Raw genomic sequence first — 21,054 nt, forward strand, 5'->3', positions numbered from 1 at the left:
ATATATATATATATATATATATATATATATATATAAACTGCAACATGCCATAAAAATAAGAGTAGTCAGGTTCAGGTTACTCTCTAGGCAGTAAAGAATAGGACAAAAGTAAAACTAACCTAATTATATTTCAGCTATATTATACACTTCCAGTATATTATGCCAACTGAACCAAATACTTTGTATTATATGTTTATGATGCTTATCCACCAGAGGGCTGTGATGGGCTGTTATCGTATAAATCAAGGGCTGATTTGTAGTCCCAGTCTATCCCTTAATAATAATCTTGTATTTGTGTATGAGGTAAAGGTACTCTCAACACAAAACACTGACTATTGAATACTGCTCTTTATTGTCCCAGCCTTTATTGTACACCCAGAGTCAAGTTAAAGCCCAATGGGAGTATAGTACACTTACTAGGAGAGAGAAACATAATCATAGGAATATCTGGGTGTTCCCTATTATGCTGGTTTAGGATGTCTCAGGTGCTGAGATGGGTCATTATGCTTTGTACCAGGAAAGACAAAGTGTTGTAACTTGGGCAGAAGTGTCCATAGAGAAGGTAAGTCGCACACCTTCCGAATCCTGAGAAGGACCCACTTGCTCTGTGTACTAATGTCCGCCCATAGGACAACCAGCCGTCAGTGAGATATGCTGTAAGTACTGATTTAAATTTATCATTTTGTTTGTCAGGTACCTTTACAGTAAAAGTGGAATTTGTTGGCTTGTTTCTGTAAAAGTGCTGAGCGCTAAATCTGTCTAATAAGATTTAGAATGTATCTCTCATGATTTATTTTGAGATTACAAATACAGAATTGAGCAAATAACAGTTTACTCTAATCATACTATGAGTTCCAGATGATAAACATGAGCTAGTTATATTCTGAATGAGTATGTTCTGAAAGCTGAGAAAACTCAATTTGATATATTGATTTGGATAGTCTAGGAAGATTTTAGAAAATACTTTATATTGTATTTATCTCAAACTTGTTTTAAAGGGTAATTTCAGTTAACACAATTCCAATCTGTAATGGTAAATATATCTTTTGGGATATGATGTTCAGCCATGATGTGATGTTGAGAAGGATGTTCTTTCCAGTAAGTTCTTAGTATGCTAGAGACATTTAATTCTGATGCACCACATGGATTTCTATACAGTAGATTCCATCAGACAGACAATGACTGAATCTGACCCACACGGAAGTAAAACATTCAGCATGTAACCCAGTCAGAGATCAGAGGATTATTGTCATAATTTTTCCTATTCAGGACATCATCCATGTTGACTTCAGTTACCAAACTTGAGAAACTCTTTGTTTCACACTGTCTTTTCTCGAATGATACCAGTCATTATTTGGAATAGAACATTCCAAACACTAAGTCAATGAATCAATACAACTTTAGTGAGCTATGCTATAATCAGAAATGCTATCATCTTGAAATTTACTTTGTAAGGTAAAAGCAGAGAAAGTTGACAATGGATATCGGAGATGACAAAATGATAGTATACTGTAAATTACTTCTTCTATGGAAAGATGCGTTTCTTTGAGTCTAATCAAGTTATTTTTTGGTGGAATGAGTAGGTTTCAGCATGTCCATCCCTTTGGGGGCTCATGAATTGAGACTTAGAACAAAGTAATCAATTCCTGTGTTTTTGTTATGCATAAACTGGTTCAACTTGATCGATGTAACTCTATAGATGTAAAGATATACACGCATATAAGCAACCAGTAGGAATTCACCTAATTACTTACACTAAGAAGTTGTCTTCCTATTTAGTGAGTCATAATAATAGAAAAGATCATAGATGATAGAAAAGTCACAAATAGAGCTTTGCTGCAAAAAGAAGAAAGAAACAGGCTGAAGTTTTTTTGTGTTTTTTTGGCGTTGTATGTCTCAGTGAAGCCCACAAAAAAAGCTAAATTAAACAATCATCATGGACACAATAAAAAATTGCAATATGTTGGTTTTGCATTTTCTGAGGGAAGAGTTTTGGATCCAATTAAATGTGAGCAAAACAACAACTCACTGGTCACTGCCACAGTCTCGAAAGCTCATAGAGTCATTAACCTAACAGTAAATAAAGTTTTTTTTTTTTACTTCATATTTGTTGACCTTCTCTTGCAGGAGTCTGCTGCTGTATCTGCTATGCCTGTGTACTGTGTTCAGGTACACAACTGCAGGTCAGTAACATGATCAAGATCCGAGTCTTCTATGATTGATCGACTCACAGTACAGAATACAGTCACTTATTGCCAGACTTACCCAACTCTTATCCATTCTGTCTACACAGTTGCGGATCTTAGTGACTGTGCAGCGGCAGGGAGCATATGCCACACCAATGCAGACTGCTTCAAAACACGTAATGATAAGTTTCTCTGCATGTGCCAAATGGGGTACAGGGGCACTGGAGTGCAATGCCAGGACATTGATGAGTGTACAACTGGTCTACACAGCTGCCATGTAAAAGCAGTCTGCAGTAACACGCTGGGCAGTTACACCTGTTCATGTCAAAATGGTTATTCTGGTGATGGTTTCCAATGCCAAGATATCAATGAGTGTCAAACTGATAATGGTGGCTGCCATGTTAATGCACTTTGCACCAACAGAGATGGAGGAAGAGACTGCAGTTGCAAGTCTGGTTTCACTGGAAATGGATTTCAGTGCACTGATGATAATGAGTGCACAAGACCAGGAATCTGCCACTGGAATGCCACGTGCACCAACAACCCTGGCTCCTATGTGTGCACATGCAACGCTGGCTACAAAGGCAATGGAAATTATCTCTGCCTAGACGTTGATGAGTGTTCAGAGACTCCTGGTGTGTGCTCTGCTTTCTTTGGGTACAAAGGTTGCAAGAACCTGCTGCTGTATCTGCTATGCCTGTGTACTGTGTTCAGGTACACAACTGCAGGTCAGTAACATGATCAAGATCCGAGTCTTCTATGATTGATCGACTCACAGTACAGAATACAGTCACTTATTGCCAGACTTACCCAACTCTTATCCATTCTGTCTACACAGTTGCGGATCTTAGTGACTGTGCAGCGGCAGGGAGCATATGCCACACCAATGCAGACTGCTTCAAAACACGTAATGATAAGTTTCTCTGCATGTGCGAAATGGGGTACAGGGGCACTGGATCATATCGTTGTACCTGTCCTGAAGGATTTGTGGGAAATGGCTTGGCGTGCGTAGACATTAATGAATGTGACAGAAAGAACAGCTGTGACCCCAATGCAATATGTACCAATTTGCTAGGAAGCTACGAATGCTCTTGCCGCCCAGGGTTCCTGGGCACAGGTACAAAGTGTACTGACATTAACGAATGTGCCACCAATAACATTTGCCCAGCCAACGCTGCATGTGTCAACACTGCAGGCTCATTCTTCTGTGACTGTGGTCCAGGCTACAGCTTTAGTCAAAACCAGTGTCTGGATGTGGATGAATGTGCCACAGGACATTGCAGTGCTTATGCCTCTTGTGAAAACTTACCTGGTTCATTCATCTGCGCATGTCTAGCTGGTTTCGAAGGTGATGGGTTAGTATGTGACGATGTGGATGAGTGTGCCAAAGAAAGGCGGTGCCATGTTAATGCACTCTGTATTAATGTTCCAGGGAAATACAACTGCAGCTGTATGATGGGATACACAGGTGATGGTGTGTCGCAGTGCACAGATGTGAACGAGTGTCTTGTTGATAACGGTGGCTGCATAAACAGAGCAAAATGTGTCAACAGTAAGGGGTCTTTCTCTTGCGTTTGCCCCTCAGGCTTTCAGCTAGTCAATCGTACCACCTGCCAGGACATAGATGAATGCCAGCTTCCTGATAAGGCATGTAGTATCAATGAGCAGTGCTCAAACATGGAAGGGTCATATTCATGCCAGTGTAAAGCAGGCTTCAGTCAAATCACTGACGATTTAGACTGCTCTGATATTGATGAATGTGAACAGCAGAAACCTTGCCACCAGAATGCCACATGCTTGAATTTAGCAGGCTCCTTCTCATGTACCTGCAATCATGGCTTCTCAGGAAATGGCATTACATGTGAGGATATAAATGAATGTGCAATTGAGGGGATGTGCCATCTACATGCCAACTGCTACAATTATCCTGGTGACTTCTTGTGCATTTGCCACCAGGGCTTTACAGGAGATGGTTCCACCTGTACAGACGTGGATGAATGTGTCCTTTCAAATAATACTTGCCCAGACATCTCTGTGTGCATCAATTCCCCTGGAGCATATGTCTGTTCTTGTCTGAATGGCACAGTAGCATACAACAACACTTGTGTCCTCCCTAGTCGTGAATGTGATCCTGCCTGCCATCCACATGGACTGTGTCATCCTTCACCTTCAGAGTATCAGTGTGTGTGTGATGTGGGATTCAAAGGGGATGGACTCACTTGCTCAGACATCGATGAATGTGAAGAGAATGTGTGCCCGAAGAAAGAGACGCAATGTGTCAATAACCCAGGATCCTTTGATTGCATTTGCAAAGTGGGTTACACTCTTAAGGGAACAGAATGCATAGGTATGTGCAATACACATGCATTTATAAAAAATAAAAAGCATTTATATTTACATAAGCCAAGTTCCTGGGTTCAGTTAGCCAGGGAATGGCAGCATTCTTTCAATCTTTTCTTCTCACATTACTCTTTTCCCAACCTTTCAGATCTGGATGAATGTGAATCTGGAGTCAATAACTGCAGCAAGTTTGCACAGTGTGTCAACACAATTGGCAGTCATCTGTGTTCCTGTCTCAACGGCTTCACTGGTGATGGAAAAAACTGCTCTGGTAAGTTTTCCTTCCATTTCAAAATTAATTTTTGCACCTCTTTGCTTGCTTGAAGACTCTCTTCTCAGTCTTTTAGGGATTTTTTTTCCTGACCCTGTCCCATTTTGAATGACTTATAGACATTAATGAGTGCCAATCCCAACATGGAGGATGCCACCCAGCTGCCAGCTGCACTAACTCCCCTGGCTCCTACAAGTGTACCTGTCCCTTTGGCATGACCGGATCTGGGTTTGATTGCCAAGATGTGGACGAGTGTACTGAAAACTCAACTTTGCCTAATAACTGCAGCCTTCTTGCCATGTGCAACAACACAGAGGGGTCCTACATTTGCAAGTGCATGGAGGGATACCAAGGAAATGGGTTTACTTGTGAGGATGTGGATGAATGTTTGCCACCCTCAATCTGTGGGAACAACATGACCTGCCAAAACTTTCCTGGAACATATACATGCACATGCACCCTTGGTCTAGTCTATGATTTGGGTACCTGTGTGAATGAGAAGGACTGTAAGAATGTAACCAATGCATGCAACACCCATGCTGAGTGCAAAAACATCCGTGGGTCAAACTATTGCTCCTGCATTGAAGGGTTTCTTGGGAATGGTAGAGACTGTCAGGATATAGATGAATGTACACAAACAGGAGCTTGCCCAGAGTTGTCCCACTGTTTCAATACAGAAGGGTCCTTTCATTGTGACTGCTGGGAAGGTTACCAGTACACCGGGACACACTGTGTAGACATAAATGAGTGCAGTGTAGGAACCTTTACTTGCCCAGACAACAGCACCTGCCACAATACAGAGGGAGGGTATAATTGTTCATGTAACAATGGTTTCCTTTACTCTAACAACTCTCTGTGTTTGGATGTTGATGAATGTGCCACAGGGAAAGCACAGTGCCCAAATGCCTCCAACTGCCAAAACACAGCGGGATGGTATTTCTGTGAATGCTGGGGTGGGTATACAGGCAATCAGACAGTCTGTGAGGATGTTGATGAATGCCTGAACAATTCTACATGTTCAGACCACAGTGTCTGTGTCAACACTGAAGGTTCATTCCTGTGCCTTTGTGATCATGGATTCTCCTCTAATGGTACCAGTAGTACCCAATGTGAGGATATAGATGAGTGCTCAAACCCAGAGTTTGGCACACTCTGCACATATGGAACTTGCATTAACACAATTGGCTCATTTTACTGTGCTTGTGATATGGGATTCTGGAGCAATGGCACTAGATGTCTTGACATAGATGAGTGTTCAGGATCAAAGAATGAATCAATATGTCAACCTCACTCTACATGTATCAATTTCCCTAGGTCTTATAAATGTAACTGCAACTTGGGTTACTTTCTAAACAGAACAGAGTGTCAAGACATTGATGAATGCCTAGCAGATGTCCGTCCCTGCACTGTCAACGCTGTTTGTGTAAACACAGAAGGTTCTTTCCAGTGTCCATGCGCATCTGGTTTTGAGGCTCAGGGTCCAAAGTGTACAGATATAAATGAATGCCTTTTGAGCAGAATTTGTCGTCCCGATCAGGTATGCATCAATAAACCTGGATCATTCCAGTGCTCTTGTCCACCAGGACATCATGAGGAAAACGGTACCTGCATCGACAATAATGAATGTGCAAATAACTCTACTTGCCACCCCTTGGCAAGATGCTGGAACACAGTGGGGTCTTTTACATGCCAGTGTCGCTTAGGTTACACTGGAAATGGGACATTCTGTAAAGACATTGATGAGTGTTCCCAATCATCCTTACGTTGCCACAAGTCAAGCCAATGCATCAACACCCCTGGATCTTATGTATGTGTATGTGCACCAGGTCTTATTGCAGTAGGGTCTCTTTGTGTGGACCTAGATGAATGTCAGTCCAATAGGGGTGGATGCCATCCTGCTGCCACATGCTACAACTCTGTTGGTGGTTTTCAGTGCCAGTGTGGCAACGGATGGAATGCCTCAACCAGAAATGGGCATGGAATGGATGGATGCATAGACCGAAATGAGTGTATCTCACCTGACATGTGTTATAGCAACAGAAAATGCACCAATTTCATAGGATCTTACAGCTGTGCCTGCTCTACCGGAGATACCCACTGCCCACAGCTGCCACCAATAGGTGGGATATTATATTACAATCATGAATACAACATTTCTGTATAAAATAATATCTCTATATTTAATTTGGTGCTAAAATACTTTGGTGCAAGTAAATGATGCACACTCACATGACTTGAGATTCCAGTCATACCTTAAACTTAATCAACTTAAATTTACCTCAAATGTATTTTCCAGACAGAGATTGCCAACTTGTTATGTTGCGTACCGGTCAACCTAATCACGCAAGGATTTTTTTTTTGACCAGATGGTGTAGTCAGCAGTGGCTAAATGCCCATGCTAACCAGCCAAACCTTGACCTCATGGGGTGCATTTTTTAATATATTTTCACAGAAAGTGACCTGTATCCATTTGGAGAGGAAGTAGGTGATGCTGGGTTGCCAAAGACAGAGGCAGATGGAAATTCTCCATACATCACTCCTCCTGCAGGCTTTCCATTCATGGGCAAAATATATGAGCGACTGTTTGTAAGCATGCACAATTAACTGTTCACGTTTTAATAGCAATTTAATGGTGAGCGGTGTAATATATCTGAAATTACCGAACTAATATACCATAAATAGCTTTTATAGGAAACACTGTTGCTACTTACAGTTAGACTTACTTCTGTTTACATTTTAAAGGTTTTTTGATAAATTAACTTTTTCAGTTTTCAGATAACGGCTTGGTGCAGTTCCAGTCGGTCAGTGAGAATGAGAAACTGTTGCTCCCTGCTCCATTCCCAGATGGTTTCAATGGTAATGAGAACCAGCCTATGCTGGCTGCGTTCTGGGACGATGCTGACCTTACCCTCGGTGATGGAAAACTGCTATACCAGGTTAGCAATGCAATAAATAATGCAACATTTTGTGGCCTTGCTTCTACTATGATGTTTTTTTTTTTATTATATTGTATTAGTAATGTAAAAAATATTATTTTGGCAGATTTGTTGACCTGGTTATATAGGTGCTGTGCCAGTATTATAATTACTATTTTTAAACAGATTTCACAAACATTTCACCTGTCTGCCTTTGGTTGTACAGATAGTCCCACCCTAAACTCATAGCACCAGTTGAGACAATGTGTTGACACGGTTGAGAGAGCCACAGTGTTTACACTTGTTTACACAATGTTTACACAAATGGTGTGCATATTGAGATATTGGAAATTATAATTAAAATTTAATCTTTTTACAATTTAAATTTTTAAGTTTCACTTAAGTAAAACTATAAGTTTTTATAAGTATAACTATATATTTTTGTGGTAATTACCTTGAAGTAAAATTTGAACATTCTCCCTTTCTGTCCAACAGGAATACCGTCTCCTTAATATATCTGACATCTATGCTGAGGCAATATTTCAAAGAACAGCACACGATGTTAGCAAATTTGAGACTCAAAGGGGCAAACCCCCCTTTTCCCCCTCCTGGATTGTGAAAATCACATGGGATCACATTCTGCCCGTGTCCTATCAAAAGATCAACTTCTCTGAGGTGAGTGTTAGATGAATGAACGGAACCAGAGCAACAGTAGCTATAATTAAGAATGTTTGCTACTGCAAGCATCACTATTAATATTATTAATATTGTCCATAGTTAGAGTTAGGGATTTGAACAAACTAAACCTAAGTATTAAACTTTAGCATGTATCTCATCCTCCACCATTTTTACTGCAGACTTTGATGAGGGTGTGCTATTACTTGATGTTCTATTATTTTTCTAAGCAATTAGACTTATTATTTTTGCCTGGAAGATAATAAAATTGGTTGAAAATTCAATAAAATTACATTAAAGTTACCATATCTAGGGGTTGGAATATCAAAGAGATATGGGGGCAGACTCTTATGACTTGGGTCAATAAGAAGCCACAGTATTCCAAGAACACCCAGGCAACCACACCTTGCAACATTCTAGCAACCAATCACATATGAATTTAAAATTACATGGCAAAGCAACTGAGGAAATGGAAAAGCACAGTACTTTACAGAACATAAACGTTGCAAAGTTATTTCAGTCAATAGTGAAAAAACTGCAGGTTATGTTCTCATCTTACACAATATGAAAGCTACATGCTTTCTCTGACTAGATATGGGTACTAAATTTATGGACTTGGTGTAGTGTTGCTGTCCGCACCCAAACCCCCACTCTCTGTCCTAGTTTGTATTGTTAGAAAATCTTGGGAAGTGTTTTTGCAATGACTAACAGGCTGTTCATGCAGGACACGTTCTTGTTTTCAAAAACAGCTACACGGAATGGAATGGAACAAACCATGGTGGTCTTGAGACAGATATTTCAAAGTTAAAATACTTTTATCCTGGCAAGTAGGTCCTGTTTTAAAGGCCTTTAAATGCTTATCTTATCAATAATCATCCTAACGTCCTCCACAGACCAACACCTTCCAGTGCATTCTGACCACAGATGGACTACGTTCATTTGCTCTGCTCCACTACAGTGACATGAACTGGGGTCCAGGACAGAGGACTAATCATAACGCTCTTATAGGCTACACTGATGGTAAGAGCAACTTTCACAATGAGATTCCAAAGCCACCGGACAACCTGTTCAGGCCAGGAGGGCGTTATCGTCCCCAGACTGTCATGGGTAACACAGGCAAACTGGGGCAGCTGGTGTATGACCTTACTGGCTCCCCTGAAGCCAGCTCAGATCCTCAGAGGCAATGCCAGATATGGGCCTTCAATGAGCCAGATCCTAAAGAATGGGCATTAGGACTGGCACCTTGTCCTTGCACTCGTGTTCAAGCACAGGAGGACCTGGCTTTTAGCCTTGAGAATCCACCATCAGAACAGATGGCACAAGTGAGGGATCTGAGAGCTCTTAGGTGGGGTGGCAGCAGGAGCCGTGTCTTTCAGTCTATCCTGTTTAACAAACAAAGGGCAGGAAAGAGATGTGTGTATGATCCAGAGGGCCCCCTAGTGGCTGGATACAGTGAACGGTTCTTCACTGAGGACAAGATGCAACTGCATATCGGTAAAGCCATTCCAAATATAATTTATTCTTATGAAGTTTGCAGAGGCATTGTAAGTTGAACCTGTAACCACGTGTTACCTGATCTTTTTATCTTTTTGATTTGAAATTTTTTTCATGCTGTCTTTGTTACTAGACAAGGATCTTTTACCCTTCCAGTGGTGCTGTGTTCAGTCCCCTCTGTGTAACATGTACTTGGCAAAAAGACCACTAGACCGGTGCCAGGGTTACAGTTGGAATAGCTCTGACAGCAGTATACCTGGGAACAGGGGAGCACCAGGCATTGGTAAGAGCTCTAGGTCTCACCAACTCCCTCATTTATGACTACCAGCGGTGTAAATATTTGCTTTGAAAACAATTTGATTTCATTAGGAATCCTTACTTATGTAAAGCATCAAGAAATCTGACATTTGGTCACAATTTGGTGACATCTGTTAGAATTATTATGGGGCGATTTACAATTATTTTCAAATAGTGGAGCACAACACTGGAACTAGATCGTGGATCTGAGTTTGGTGTATTTAAACATCTGAAAGTATGTCAAGAATTGTATTTTGGATAAGAAATTAACATGTAATACATTGTGTATTGTAGTAAATTATTATCCTGGGTGCACAGATGTTACATTTTGGCTGATACCAATAAGCCAATAATTACTGTCATGTTATGGCCAGTAAATGATACATAAGTGATATTAAAATGTTATACTACTGTAATCAATAAATAAAACAAAGATTATTGGAGTACATTTTACAAGAAAGTACTATTTCAGTCTTTCTACTTCAAAAATTCACATTTAATTCAGTATGTTATTACCATTTCTTCATTGTCATTTGTGAAATTTACTAGCAATTTCTGAGTGAAAATTGTAAGTAAATTCTACACCAAATGTTTTTCAGTGTATGTAGTCTATACATAAAATACATACATAAAATAAAACCTTAAAAACTAAAATCAAACATTTTAAATGCTACAGGCATCACAAAATTATATGTACAGTATGAAATATGGATATTCATTTTGAGCTTTGCTAAAGATTACATTTATTATTAAATTATTAATGTTTTTAAAGATTAACTTAGATAACAGTAAAGGTAATCTAAATGTAAATAAAGGGCAAATGAGTATGCATAACTGATATGGTTCCTATATACTGTGTATCATTATCATACATTATGTAATCTATGCATTGCATTTTCTTTGTCAGATTTGATCATTTTGCAGCCCTAATGACTACTGCTTGATTTAATATAAAATAAACAATTTGAAGGTCATATTGACAAGGAATGATCTTTAAAGAGTCTCTGTTGCACTCTCTGCATTAATCCAGGCATGGTATATGGCAGTCTCCACTTTATTACCTTTGACGGGAGTGAGTATACCTTCAAAGGCTTGGGGGAGTACGTTATAGTCCGTCTCTCCTCCAGCACGGGATCAAACATCTTCACCCTGCAGGGACAAACAGCAGTTCTAGTGGTCAACAGGCAGCCCAAACTGGTGCCTGCTCTGGTACGATTAGCCGCCTTCTATCAGGGTGCTGGAAAGGTGAGTCTGACATCTCAGATAAAATATAGATCTATGTGCATAAATGAGTGTGTCCACAATGTAAAGTTGTGAAATTATTTCTCGAAAGGTGGAGTGGCAATGTGCTGAATCTGGTGATGGACTTAAGGTCTTGGTTAATGATAAGGTCATTCCTGTGTCTGTTGGTAAGAAGATTTTCAAGGTTTTTACATGCTCATGCAAAGAAATAATAATGTTGTCCTCCTATTTACAACACATTATTACTGTTTCGCATATTTTAGAATAATAAGTCATCATACCTATGAAATAACACAAATGGACATATGGCATACTATAAGCATCCTGGGTTTTAAAGGACTTTTCATGTTTCCATGCTCTTGTTCAATGCTTTTTCTTCACTATCCGATACAACTCGTCCATTTAAGTCTTAGTTTTGTAAAGAAAATCATATGTACAAACCACCTTTGACTGGTTGTATATAAAACCTTAATGATAAATAAATAATGAAGAGACCTAAAAGACTAAACAGGATGTTTTGAAAGGCATTACATCTTGACTGTGTCTGAAAATTGAGAACAGTTGGTACTACATTACTATAATATTGAAGGTTAAAATGAATGAAGTTTTTACAATAATAAAGTTACAGTTACATAATAATATTTCTACTTCAATTCATTTAAAAAATATATATATAAACATTTAAATGGTGGCTGTCATAAAAACTTGATGGATTTATTCAAACATAAATTAAACATTGAAGAACAGTAAAAAATATAATGAATATGTTATGTGGTTCATATTTAGCAACATGCCCCTCTCTACAGTTTATTTTTCTATCTGACTAATGAGTTTATGGTCACCTAATATGTTTTTCTGAGGTAAATGTGACGTTACATGTCATTGTTTACAAGACGTTATATTGACGTATTTGTGCAGCTGAAACACTGAGCGATTACATGAGACAGGATATGGATTGTAAAGTTGTACACTTTCTTTTAACTTACCTTCGGATGTTTAGTCATGTTTATTTTGTGCTATATCTTTTAACTTACCTTCAGATGTTTAGTCATGTTTATTTTGTGCTGAAACTGGTATTAATGTGGAAGAGATGATTAGTTCACGTGCGCTACGCGCTGCTGCGTCTGTTGAACTAAGGCACTACTGCGATCTGTCACTCCACATTAAACAGCGCCAACATGGCATTTATTGTTTAAATACTGCAATACAATGGACAGAATTTGAAATCTGAGACTTTGTTTCATATTAAAAGTACCAAAGCACAATGCTTACCCTTCAATGTTCCGTCCATTAACTGAAAACAGGCTAGACTAATCGATTCTTGAGACTAAGAATCGATATCGTTCCGTAAAAATGAGAATCGATTAATATCGAGATATCGATATTTTTTACCCAACCCTAATATATACTATAAATGTGTGTAGAATTTTATCCGGACTACATTCGCCATGTTGTCATAGTCGGGGAACCTACCAGTGTCAGTTGCTTTGCTTCACTGCCATTCACAAATCCTCCCCTGTGGCCTCATGGGATAGTATCGATTTAGTCACATTCAGATGTGCACTTCAGAATCTCGCTGGAAATAGTACATCATCTGGGCATTTCAGCAACTGTTTTATGAATACTATGAATTCGGACATATTGCTCCTTTCACATGCTGTTTTTTGCCTACTGTATAGTACCAAAGACTGTAGAATACTGCAACCAAAATACAACATTGTGAAAAGTTGTAAAAATGTTTTGTGTTTGCTGGGTAGGGAAGTATGCGATTTCTGATGTTACTGAGCGGCCTTTGCTGTTTTGACAGGAGTGGTGCACGTAAATGAGCGGGGTTTTGCGGTGCGCTGTACCTCTATGAGCCGCTGTGCAGTGGTGTACGGCGAGGGCCTGTATGTGATCGTGTGGAGAGGTGATGCTGGGAGGCTGAGCGCTCTGGTGGAGGTCCCGCAGAGGTTCTACAACCGTACACTGGGTTTGCTGGGACTCTGGAGCTCCAACAGGACCGATGACTTCCTGCTTTCCAATGGCCGTATGGTGCCTTCTCTAAACAACAACGTCCCCTCTGAACAGAGTCTGCTTCCCTTTGGACAGTCATGTGCGTGTACTCTTCAACTGAATTCAGTAGTCTATTAGTGAGAAAATGTTAAATATTGTAGAAACTGCTGTAACACTTTATTTAAAGGTCCAGTTCTCGCTATTAACAGGTTGTTTTTTAGCTTGCATATTACTGGTATATTGCCTGTTTATTAGTACTTATAAAGCACATATTAATGCATTATTCTGCATGACCATATTCTACATTCCTTAATCCTACTCCATACCTAAACTTAACAACTACCTTACCAACTATTAATAATCAGCAATTTTGGAGTTTGTTCAGGGAAACTGCACTTGCAGATGATATAATATTTAAAAAAATGAAAGGCCACTTGTGAATGAAAGGTGTACTTAAAGACAGACACTTTCATAATTACGTTTCTTGACACACTTAAGGATACTTTCAAAAATTGCACTTTGTCAATGTCAAATTAAAGGTTTTACTTTGAAGTGCAGCTTAAATTATTATGTTTTAATAATCTTTTGTCATACTTTAAAGCACACTTATTTTGTTGTGTTACCTAATGTCACGAATCCGGTCCATGAACTTCCGTCTGCTAGCCATCACTAACATACTAAAGCACATGTAAAGTTCTTAATTATAAGTTTAACTGTGGTGTTATTTGATATTGCATTTAAAATTAAAATATTCTAAATTTACCAAGCTGCAACTTCTTCATTACAAATGTATTTAAATACATGACATAGAAGTTTCAACAGTAATTACTTTTGATATTTTAGTTTACCATAAATGTTTGTCAGTACATTCAGCAGTATATTCTAACCGTATTTCAAAGACAATAGAAGTAATTATGAAATTGCATATACAGATGTACCTAAGCCCTACTTGTGGGTCAAAAAGGGCACTCTTAAGTTCAACTAATTGCATTTAATTTAAAGTTAAACTATAATACATTTTCATTTAATTTTAAATTTAATTTAATTTAAAAATATCCTCATGTGTACTTCTTTTTCACAAGGGTATGCATTTTCCATTATTATGAACTGGCATCATTTGATCAAATAGTTTGGAAGAAATTGATTCCTGTTAACCAATCCTATAATGGAATCCTGTAAGAATTCCTACTGGATAAATCGAACTTATGCAAAATAGTTTTGATTATTTCTTACTGTATTGTACTGGAATAATATGTTATTATTCCAGTACAATATTGTGTTATAGGAGTTATAGGAGTTTTAAATTCCTGAGAAAGGTCCTTGTGATGTATTACAGGAGCATTTTATCCTTTGAGGAATCATAATAGACCTATTAGAAACAGGGTGTTCTTAAATTTATAGTTTTTGTTTTGTTCTTTGTTGAACAAATCCCAATCCAGTCTCTAAATAAGGGGGGAAAAAATTAATATTGTATTCATTTAAGATTTCTTTACTGGTCACTCTATTTATTGTTTCTTCTGTGTCTGGTTGTTTTCCACAGGGGCTGTTCCTGTTCCTGAGAGTCTTCTGTTGTCAGAGCCTCCTAGTGCTCCATTCAGTCCTGTCATGACAGAGCAACTGATGTCCTCAGTGAGCCCAGACTTGCTGGCCAGACACAGTCAGACCTGCCAGGGCAACATGCAGTGTGTGCATGACATCCTGGCCACAGGAAACACAAACCTCGGCCAGGATGTTCAGAAAGACCAGCAGCAACTTCAGACCCGAGCACAAATTTACGGTTAGCTGGTCATCCACATCAAACTTCATCTAATGCACAAAAATATCTTGACCTAAAATAAAAACTTAAATAAACTAAAAATACATTACCGTACAAAAGCTTGAGGCCGGTAAAATATTTGAATGTTTTTGAAAGATGTTTCTCATGCTCACCAAGGCTTCATTTATTTGTTCAAAAATACAGTAAAAACAGTAATATTGTTTTAATATTTTAATTTTTAATATTTTAATATATTTTAAACTGAAATGTATTTGTGTGATGACAAAGCTGAATTTTCAGCATCATTACTTCAGTCTTCAGTGTCACATGATCCTTCAGAAATCCTTCTAATATGCTGATTTGCTGCTCAAGACACATTTTTTTTATTATTATCAATGTGAAAACAGTTGTCCTAATGTATTGTGGAAACCGCAATATAAATACAGTATTTTCAGGATTCTTGATGAATATAACATTCAAAGGAACAGCATTTATTTTAAAATAGAATTATTTTCTATTTCATTCATTTTAAATGTATTTAGTGTCACTTTTGATTAATTTAATGCAAAAGTAGCAGTTTCTTAAAAATGCTACTGTATGTTATGCTTATCACAAAGGAAAGAAAAAAAAGAAATTTTAATGTCAGCTGTTTCTAATGAGATTAATTGGAGAGCAAATTGGGAGTTCGCTTATGTCTACTGCATCTTAGATTATCCTCCTGAAAAATAGACTTGAGTTCAGAAGACACCTTAACAATGTTTCAAACTTGTGCTCAGATTTGCTCTATATGAGATCTCTATATGAACTCATTCATATTAAATTCTTCTCATTTGTGTGTAATAATTGTGAGTGATAAAATATTCCTCTTAGTAGTCACAGTATAATTGTTCATTCATTCATTCGTTCACGGTCTCTAGGACATTTTAACAGCTCCCTCCCTTTGCTTTTGCTTGTGTTCAACAGGAAACCTGCCGCCCATTGTGGCAGAGCCATTTGTTATCATGTGTAAAGTCAATAGTACCGTTAGAGTTCAGTTCAAGGCTCAGGATCCAAACAGAGACCAAATCACCTTCTCCCTGGGCTTACCACGCTCTCCACGGGTCACCATTGGCAGCAGTAAGATTTACTGCAAAGCATCCTATTTATAAACTTAGCCTGCTTACAATGTAATAAGCACATGTCCCTGAGATCATCTGACAGATCTATGTCTAAAGCATAATCCTCTGTTAACTGTAAAGCCTGTAAATCTAATGCCATGCTATACATTTTGGTGCATTCATTTTTCACGATTGGTTTATTTGTGTCCTGAAGGTGATGGTATCCTCGTGTGGAGCCCTTCTGGTATTCAGTCAGTCAATCTGACAATTCAAGTGAGCGATCAAACATCCAGTTCCGTGATCACCCCTGTTCTGCAGCTCTGTAACTGTATGAATGGAGGAAGCTGCCAGTACAACAGTGTGGTGGAGAACCATCTGCAGGGAAAGTTTCTGGTAAACATGCAGAGAAACTTTAGATTTAAATTGGTTGTGATGATACCACCAGTTGGCAAAATACAGTAAAACTATAAAAATGCAGTAATATAAAATATTTGTTTCTATTTGAATATATTTTAAAATGTAATTTATTAATGTGACGTCAAAGATGAATTTTCAGCATCATTGCTGCAGTCTTCAGTGGCACATGATCCTTCAGAAATCGTTCTAATATACTGATTTGCTGCTCAAGAAACATTTCTTACTATCACCAATGCTGAATACACATGTGCTGCTTAATATTTATATACATCAGGAATTCTTGATGAATATAAATGTTAAAAAAATAAAAAATTTTAATAACCATTTCTTACTATGTGTCAGTAAGTTGTTGTTATTTTAGCATGTGTGTTTGGCTCAGTGTTATTTTTTTTTAAGAGCAGCATTTATTTGAAATAGAAATCTTTTTTTAACATTATAAATGTCTCATTTATTTATGTGATTTAATGCATACTTGCGGAATAAAAGTATTAATTACTTTTTTTTTTTAAATGTAGTGACACAAACTGTAGTGTATATATCATGAAAACAATCTAAAACTGATTAGTTAATTAGTATAGTGCAAAATATTTAACAAAAAACAATGTTTTTTAATGCATTTTAATTTAATAATTTAAATTAATTAGCTACAGCTTTATTTAGAACGTAAAAGTCACGAGGTGAATTTTATGTTAATCAGTGTTCATTTGTGTTCAGTTGTGTACAGTGGTGTTGTGTATAATGACATGTAATGCTTCCTGAACATAGACAAACATGTTTTTCTGTTGGTCTACATCTAGGTTGTGGGATGTCTTTGTCTACTGGGTTTCAGTGGCAAGTACTGTGATAACAGAGCAGATGTTTGTAAAGGAAAACCCTGTTTTCCTGGTGTGGAATGCATAAGACAGAAAGAAGGAGACCCCTTCACATGTGGACCGTGCCCTCCTCCGACTGTAAACCAGGGCAAACAAGGATACAAGTGCTTTGAAAATGGTCAGTAGTTATTTAAAAGGCACACTTATTTTGCTATTTTTCATTGCAACAGCTTCAAATGCAGATTTTAGAGCCGTAATAGTCATAAATAAAAGTTTGTCTAACCCTGTCCCACAGACTTCTGCCTCCCTCCGTTCCCCTTCCCCTGTCATGAGATGGCAGACTGCACCAGCACTGGCTACAATTACACATGTAAATGTAAGCGTGGCTACGGCGGCAATGGAAAAGAGTGCGAAGGTATGCAACAAGAATGCACATGCTAGCAGTCACTCTCTGAGACACACTTAAAGCATGCGTATGCTTTATTTCACCCACAGATATTGATGAGTGTCTGGACCCCTCAGCCTGTCCGAATGCCAAGTTTGAATGTGTGAACATGCCGGGATCAGTGCGCTGCTCATGCCGTTATCAGAAGACCAGAGATACTGACGACTGTGGTAAGTGATTTTACTTTCACAACTGATCAACATGACTTCAACTTTACATTTACTGTACACATGTTACTGATTGAAGAAACAAAGATTTTGAATCTTTCATTCGGTTAAACCAATTACTTCATAACACGATTGACTGTTTTATTAATTTTTTTGTTTTATTTCACTTTTGTTTTATTAAATTTTTTTTTAGGTGAATCTGCTAATCCCACAGGTGAGACTGTGTTTATTTATTTGCTTTGAATGATATAGGTTTCATTAGGGCGTGATTTGTAAGAACAAACAAACAAACAAAAATAAAAAAGAAAGAAAGAAAAGGGGGAGGGGATATTTAAATGTCATCATTGAATTTTTTATTCAGAAATTTAGACAATGTAGATATACAGTGTAATTCATATACAATGAATAGTAAAAATATGTAAAATAATTGTTTAAATTGAATCAACAAAATTAAATTTGACCCTTAACTTGTTCATTATACATTTATTTATATAATTTAAAGGACTCATGAACTGTTAAGATAAATAAGCTGTCAAACATTTTGAACACATTTCAGCCATCTCTCCTGACAAATTATCGTACTGACAAATTATGTATTATTTTCATTCCATCTTAGTCCAGGATAAGTTGTAATGTTGTGCACATTTTGCTAGGCTGCTTATGACTCTGAAAACAAACTCTGTAAAACAAGATCTGTGTCAGTGACAGTGCATTGCTCTGACTATAGATAATCTTGACCAGGGGCGGCATTTCCGTATGGCAGAGTATAGCAGTTGCCATACCCTAGCCCAGTCTGGTGTGCCGTGGAAAATTATCCAAACTTCATATCTCTATTATATTCCGTTATTATTATTTTAAATCAGAGGGTTTTACAAATATTTAACCCATGATAATCATTAAAAAGTGCTTGTCAGTAAAACTTCGTAACGCCATTGTATCCTCAAACTGTCAGCGAAACCTCGTAACTTCACCCCGCCTCCATTCAGATTGACGCGCCGCGCACAGCCTGGAGGAGACAGATCTCCGCTTGTTCGCAATGCAAGGGTAAATAAATAACTGATGTTTGAATAAGTACAGCGTTTTCTTTTTCAAATACTATGTCTGTAAAGGCTAATATTTTTTGTGTGTTTGAAGAGTAGAGAAGTAGGCTATTTGCCGTCTAGTTGTAGCCAATATACTTTTGTATGTTTTAAATATCCTGGGCATATAGCGCTTCATCGTTTATATCATGAGATTTTGTCCAAGTGTATTAAATAACAAGAAAAACTAAGCGCCCATATAACTACAATAAACGTTATATAACCTGTAATAGTTGAAGAAAGTGTATTATGCGATGCACATGCTGCCTCAGATGCGGTCGTTCTACTGACAGACAAAACACAGATCTCAGTCATCCGCTGGTCAAAAACGCCATTTGAGCTTGATTTTCATGTAATGTTAAGTGCAAGTATCTAATACAATACCAACACTGATGATGCAGTGTTTAATTATTGAAATGTTTTTCCCCCTTTCTACCCCTCCCCTCCCGCGCCATACTCTATGGTTGTGTCAAACGCCGCCACTGATCTTGACTCATGTAAAACTGTTGACCTGCCATTTATAAACACTCAGAAGAATCTGTTGCATGTTTTAATATGCTGGTAGTGAAACTTGCATCACCATATACTGTCTATAATGGGATCTGCAACCCTACTGACCAGACAAGACCATATGAAAATATAGCTACAAGCAGCAATTAAGGGGCCAATCCAACAGAGGCAGAATGAGGAGCAATCATGGCAGGGAGGATCAGACCAAACGAAATAATGTGTAATTAAAGACATTTTAAGGTAACTATACTCAAACTGGGCTGAAAAATCATAAAGTCAATCATTAGTTGTCACGAATCCGGTCCGTGGCCTTCTGGCCGATTGCCACTAGAGGTCATTCGACCATTACATTGACTCTCACACTACACAGACTGTTACATGTCACTCCAGACTACAGTTCCCATCATCCATTGCACTTGCACAGCTGAATTCACTGATCACACAGCCGTCACTAATCACACGCTCACCTGAGAGCCATTACACACTCTATTTAACACTCTCTCAGTTCCTGTTCAGATCGCCGTGTATTGTTCTGCATTTTCCACTCACCTAGTGTTAGCTGCATTACCGAGCCTAGTGTCTTGTTTTCCTTGTTTTCTTCGTCTTGCCTTGTCTGTTTCCCCGTGTTCTGATCACTGCCTGTGTACCTGGATTATCCCTCGAGTCTCGCCCAATTGGATACTGTTCGCCCCTGCCTGGACCTTTGCCTTGTACCTGGATTATCCCTCTTGCCTTGCCATCAATATACCTGTTTGCCATTTTCTGACCTATGCCTGTTTTTGACCACGTCTCTGTTAATAAAGCCTTGCAGATGGATCCGCACGCTTCCTGTGTTCCCTCCGTAACATTAGTAATATGATTTAATTGTTCATCAGTTTTGACCAATAGGTGGCACTGTTACCAAATTGATGAGGCATGGTCAGTGTGAAGTGACAATGGCACACATAAAGTTTGGTGTCAGCATGTCAAAGCTTTGCAGAGATAAGCCTCAGATGCAGTATGGATCATGCCATCAAATTTGTTGATGTGGTAAATGAAAACCGTTTCATCTATCAGCTTGAATTCTGAAGATGTTCTGAGCCAAATTTGGTGAAAATTGGACCAATGGTCTAGGAGGAGTACGAAAAAAATAGGTCAAAATGGCAGACAGGAATTTTGGCCAATTATGACAAAATTGGTATAAATATTCCCGGCATGATCCAAGGAATATATCAAGACAAGTCTCATGACAATAGGCAAAGCAAGGCAAGTTTATTTATATAGCACATTTCATACACAATGGTAATTCAAAGTGCTTTACATAAGAGAAAAGAAAAAAAATAATCACAACAATAAAACAAGGAATTTAAAAACATT

At 38.2% G+C, this 21,054-nt stretch overlaps 1 protein-coding gene across 1 annotated transcript in view; it reads left to right on the plus strand.

Annotated features, from left to right (window-relative positions):
• The first annotated feature begins 3,638 nt into the window (after window positions 1-3,638).
• LOC107756817 (mucin-like protein) overlaps window positions 3,639-21,054 on the plus strand; it is a 27,456-nt gene continuing 10,040 nt past the window's right edge. The window contains exons 1-17 of the mRNA XM_016574104.1: window positions 3,639-4,533; window positions 4,675-4,797; window positions 7,250-7,383; window positions 7,566-7,733; window positions 8,208-8,387; window positions 9,281-9,881; window positions 10,015-10,164; window positions 11,209-11,423; window positions 11,512-11,587; window positions 13,228-13,515; window positions 14,956-15,192; window positions 16,135-16,287; window positions 16,483-16,661; window positions 17,483-17,675; window positions 17,793-17,912; window positions 17,993-18,112; window positions 18,303-18,323. Coding sequence (XP_016429590.1) covers window positions 3,639-4,533; window positions 4,675-4,797; window positions 7,250-7,383; window positions 7,566-7,733; window positions 8,208-8,387; window positions 9,281-9,881; window positions 10,015-10,164; window positions 11,209-11,423; window positions 11,512-11,587; window positions 13,228-13,515; window positions 14,956-15,192; window positions 16,135-16,287; window positions 16,483-16,661; window positions 17,483-17,675; window positions 17,793-17,912; window positions 17,993-18,112; window positions 18,303-18,323 — 3,853 coding nt within the window. The remainder of the gene's footprint in view (window positions 4,534-4,674; window positions 4,798-7,249; window positions 7,384-7,565; window positions 7,734-8,207; window positions 8,388-9,280; window positions 9,882-10,014; window positions 10,165-11,208; window positions 11,424-11,511; window positions 11,588-13,227; window positions 13,516-14,955; window positions 15,193-16,134; window positions 16,288-16,482; window positions 16,662-17,482; window positions 17,676-17,792; window positions 17,913-17,992; window positions 18,113-18,302; window positions 18,324-21,054) is intronic.

This window comes from Sinocyclocheilus rhinocerous, unplaced genomic scaffold (assembly GCF_001515625.1).
Source record: "Sinocyclocheilus rhinocerous isolate Xijiao unplaced genomic scaffold, SAMN03320098_v1.1 scaffold3490, whole genome shotgun sequence".
NCBI lineage: Eukaryota > Metazoa > Chordata > Actinopteri > Cypriniformes > Cyprinidae > Sinocyclocheilus > Sinocyclocheilus rhinocerous.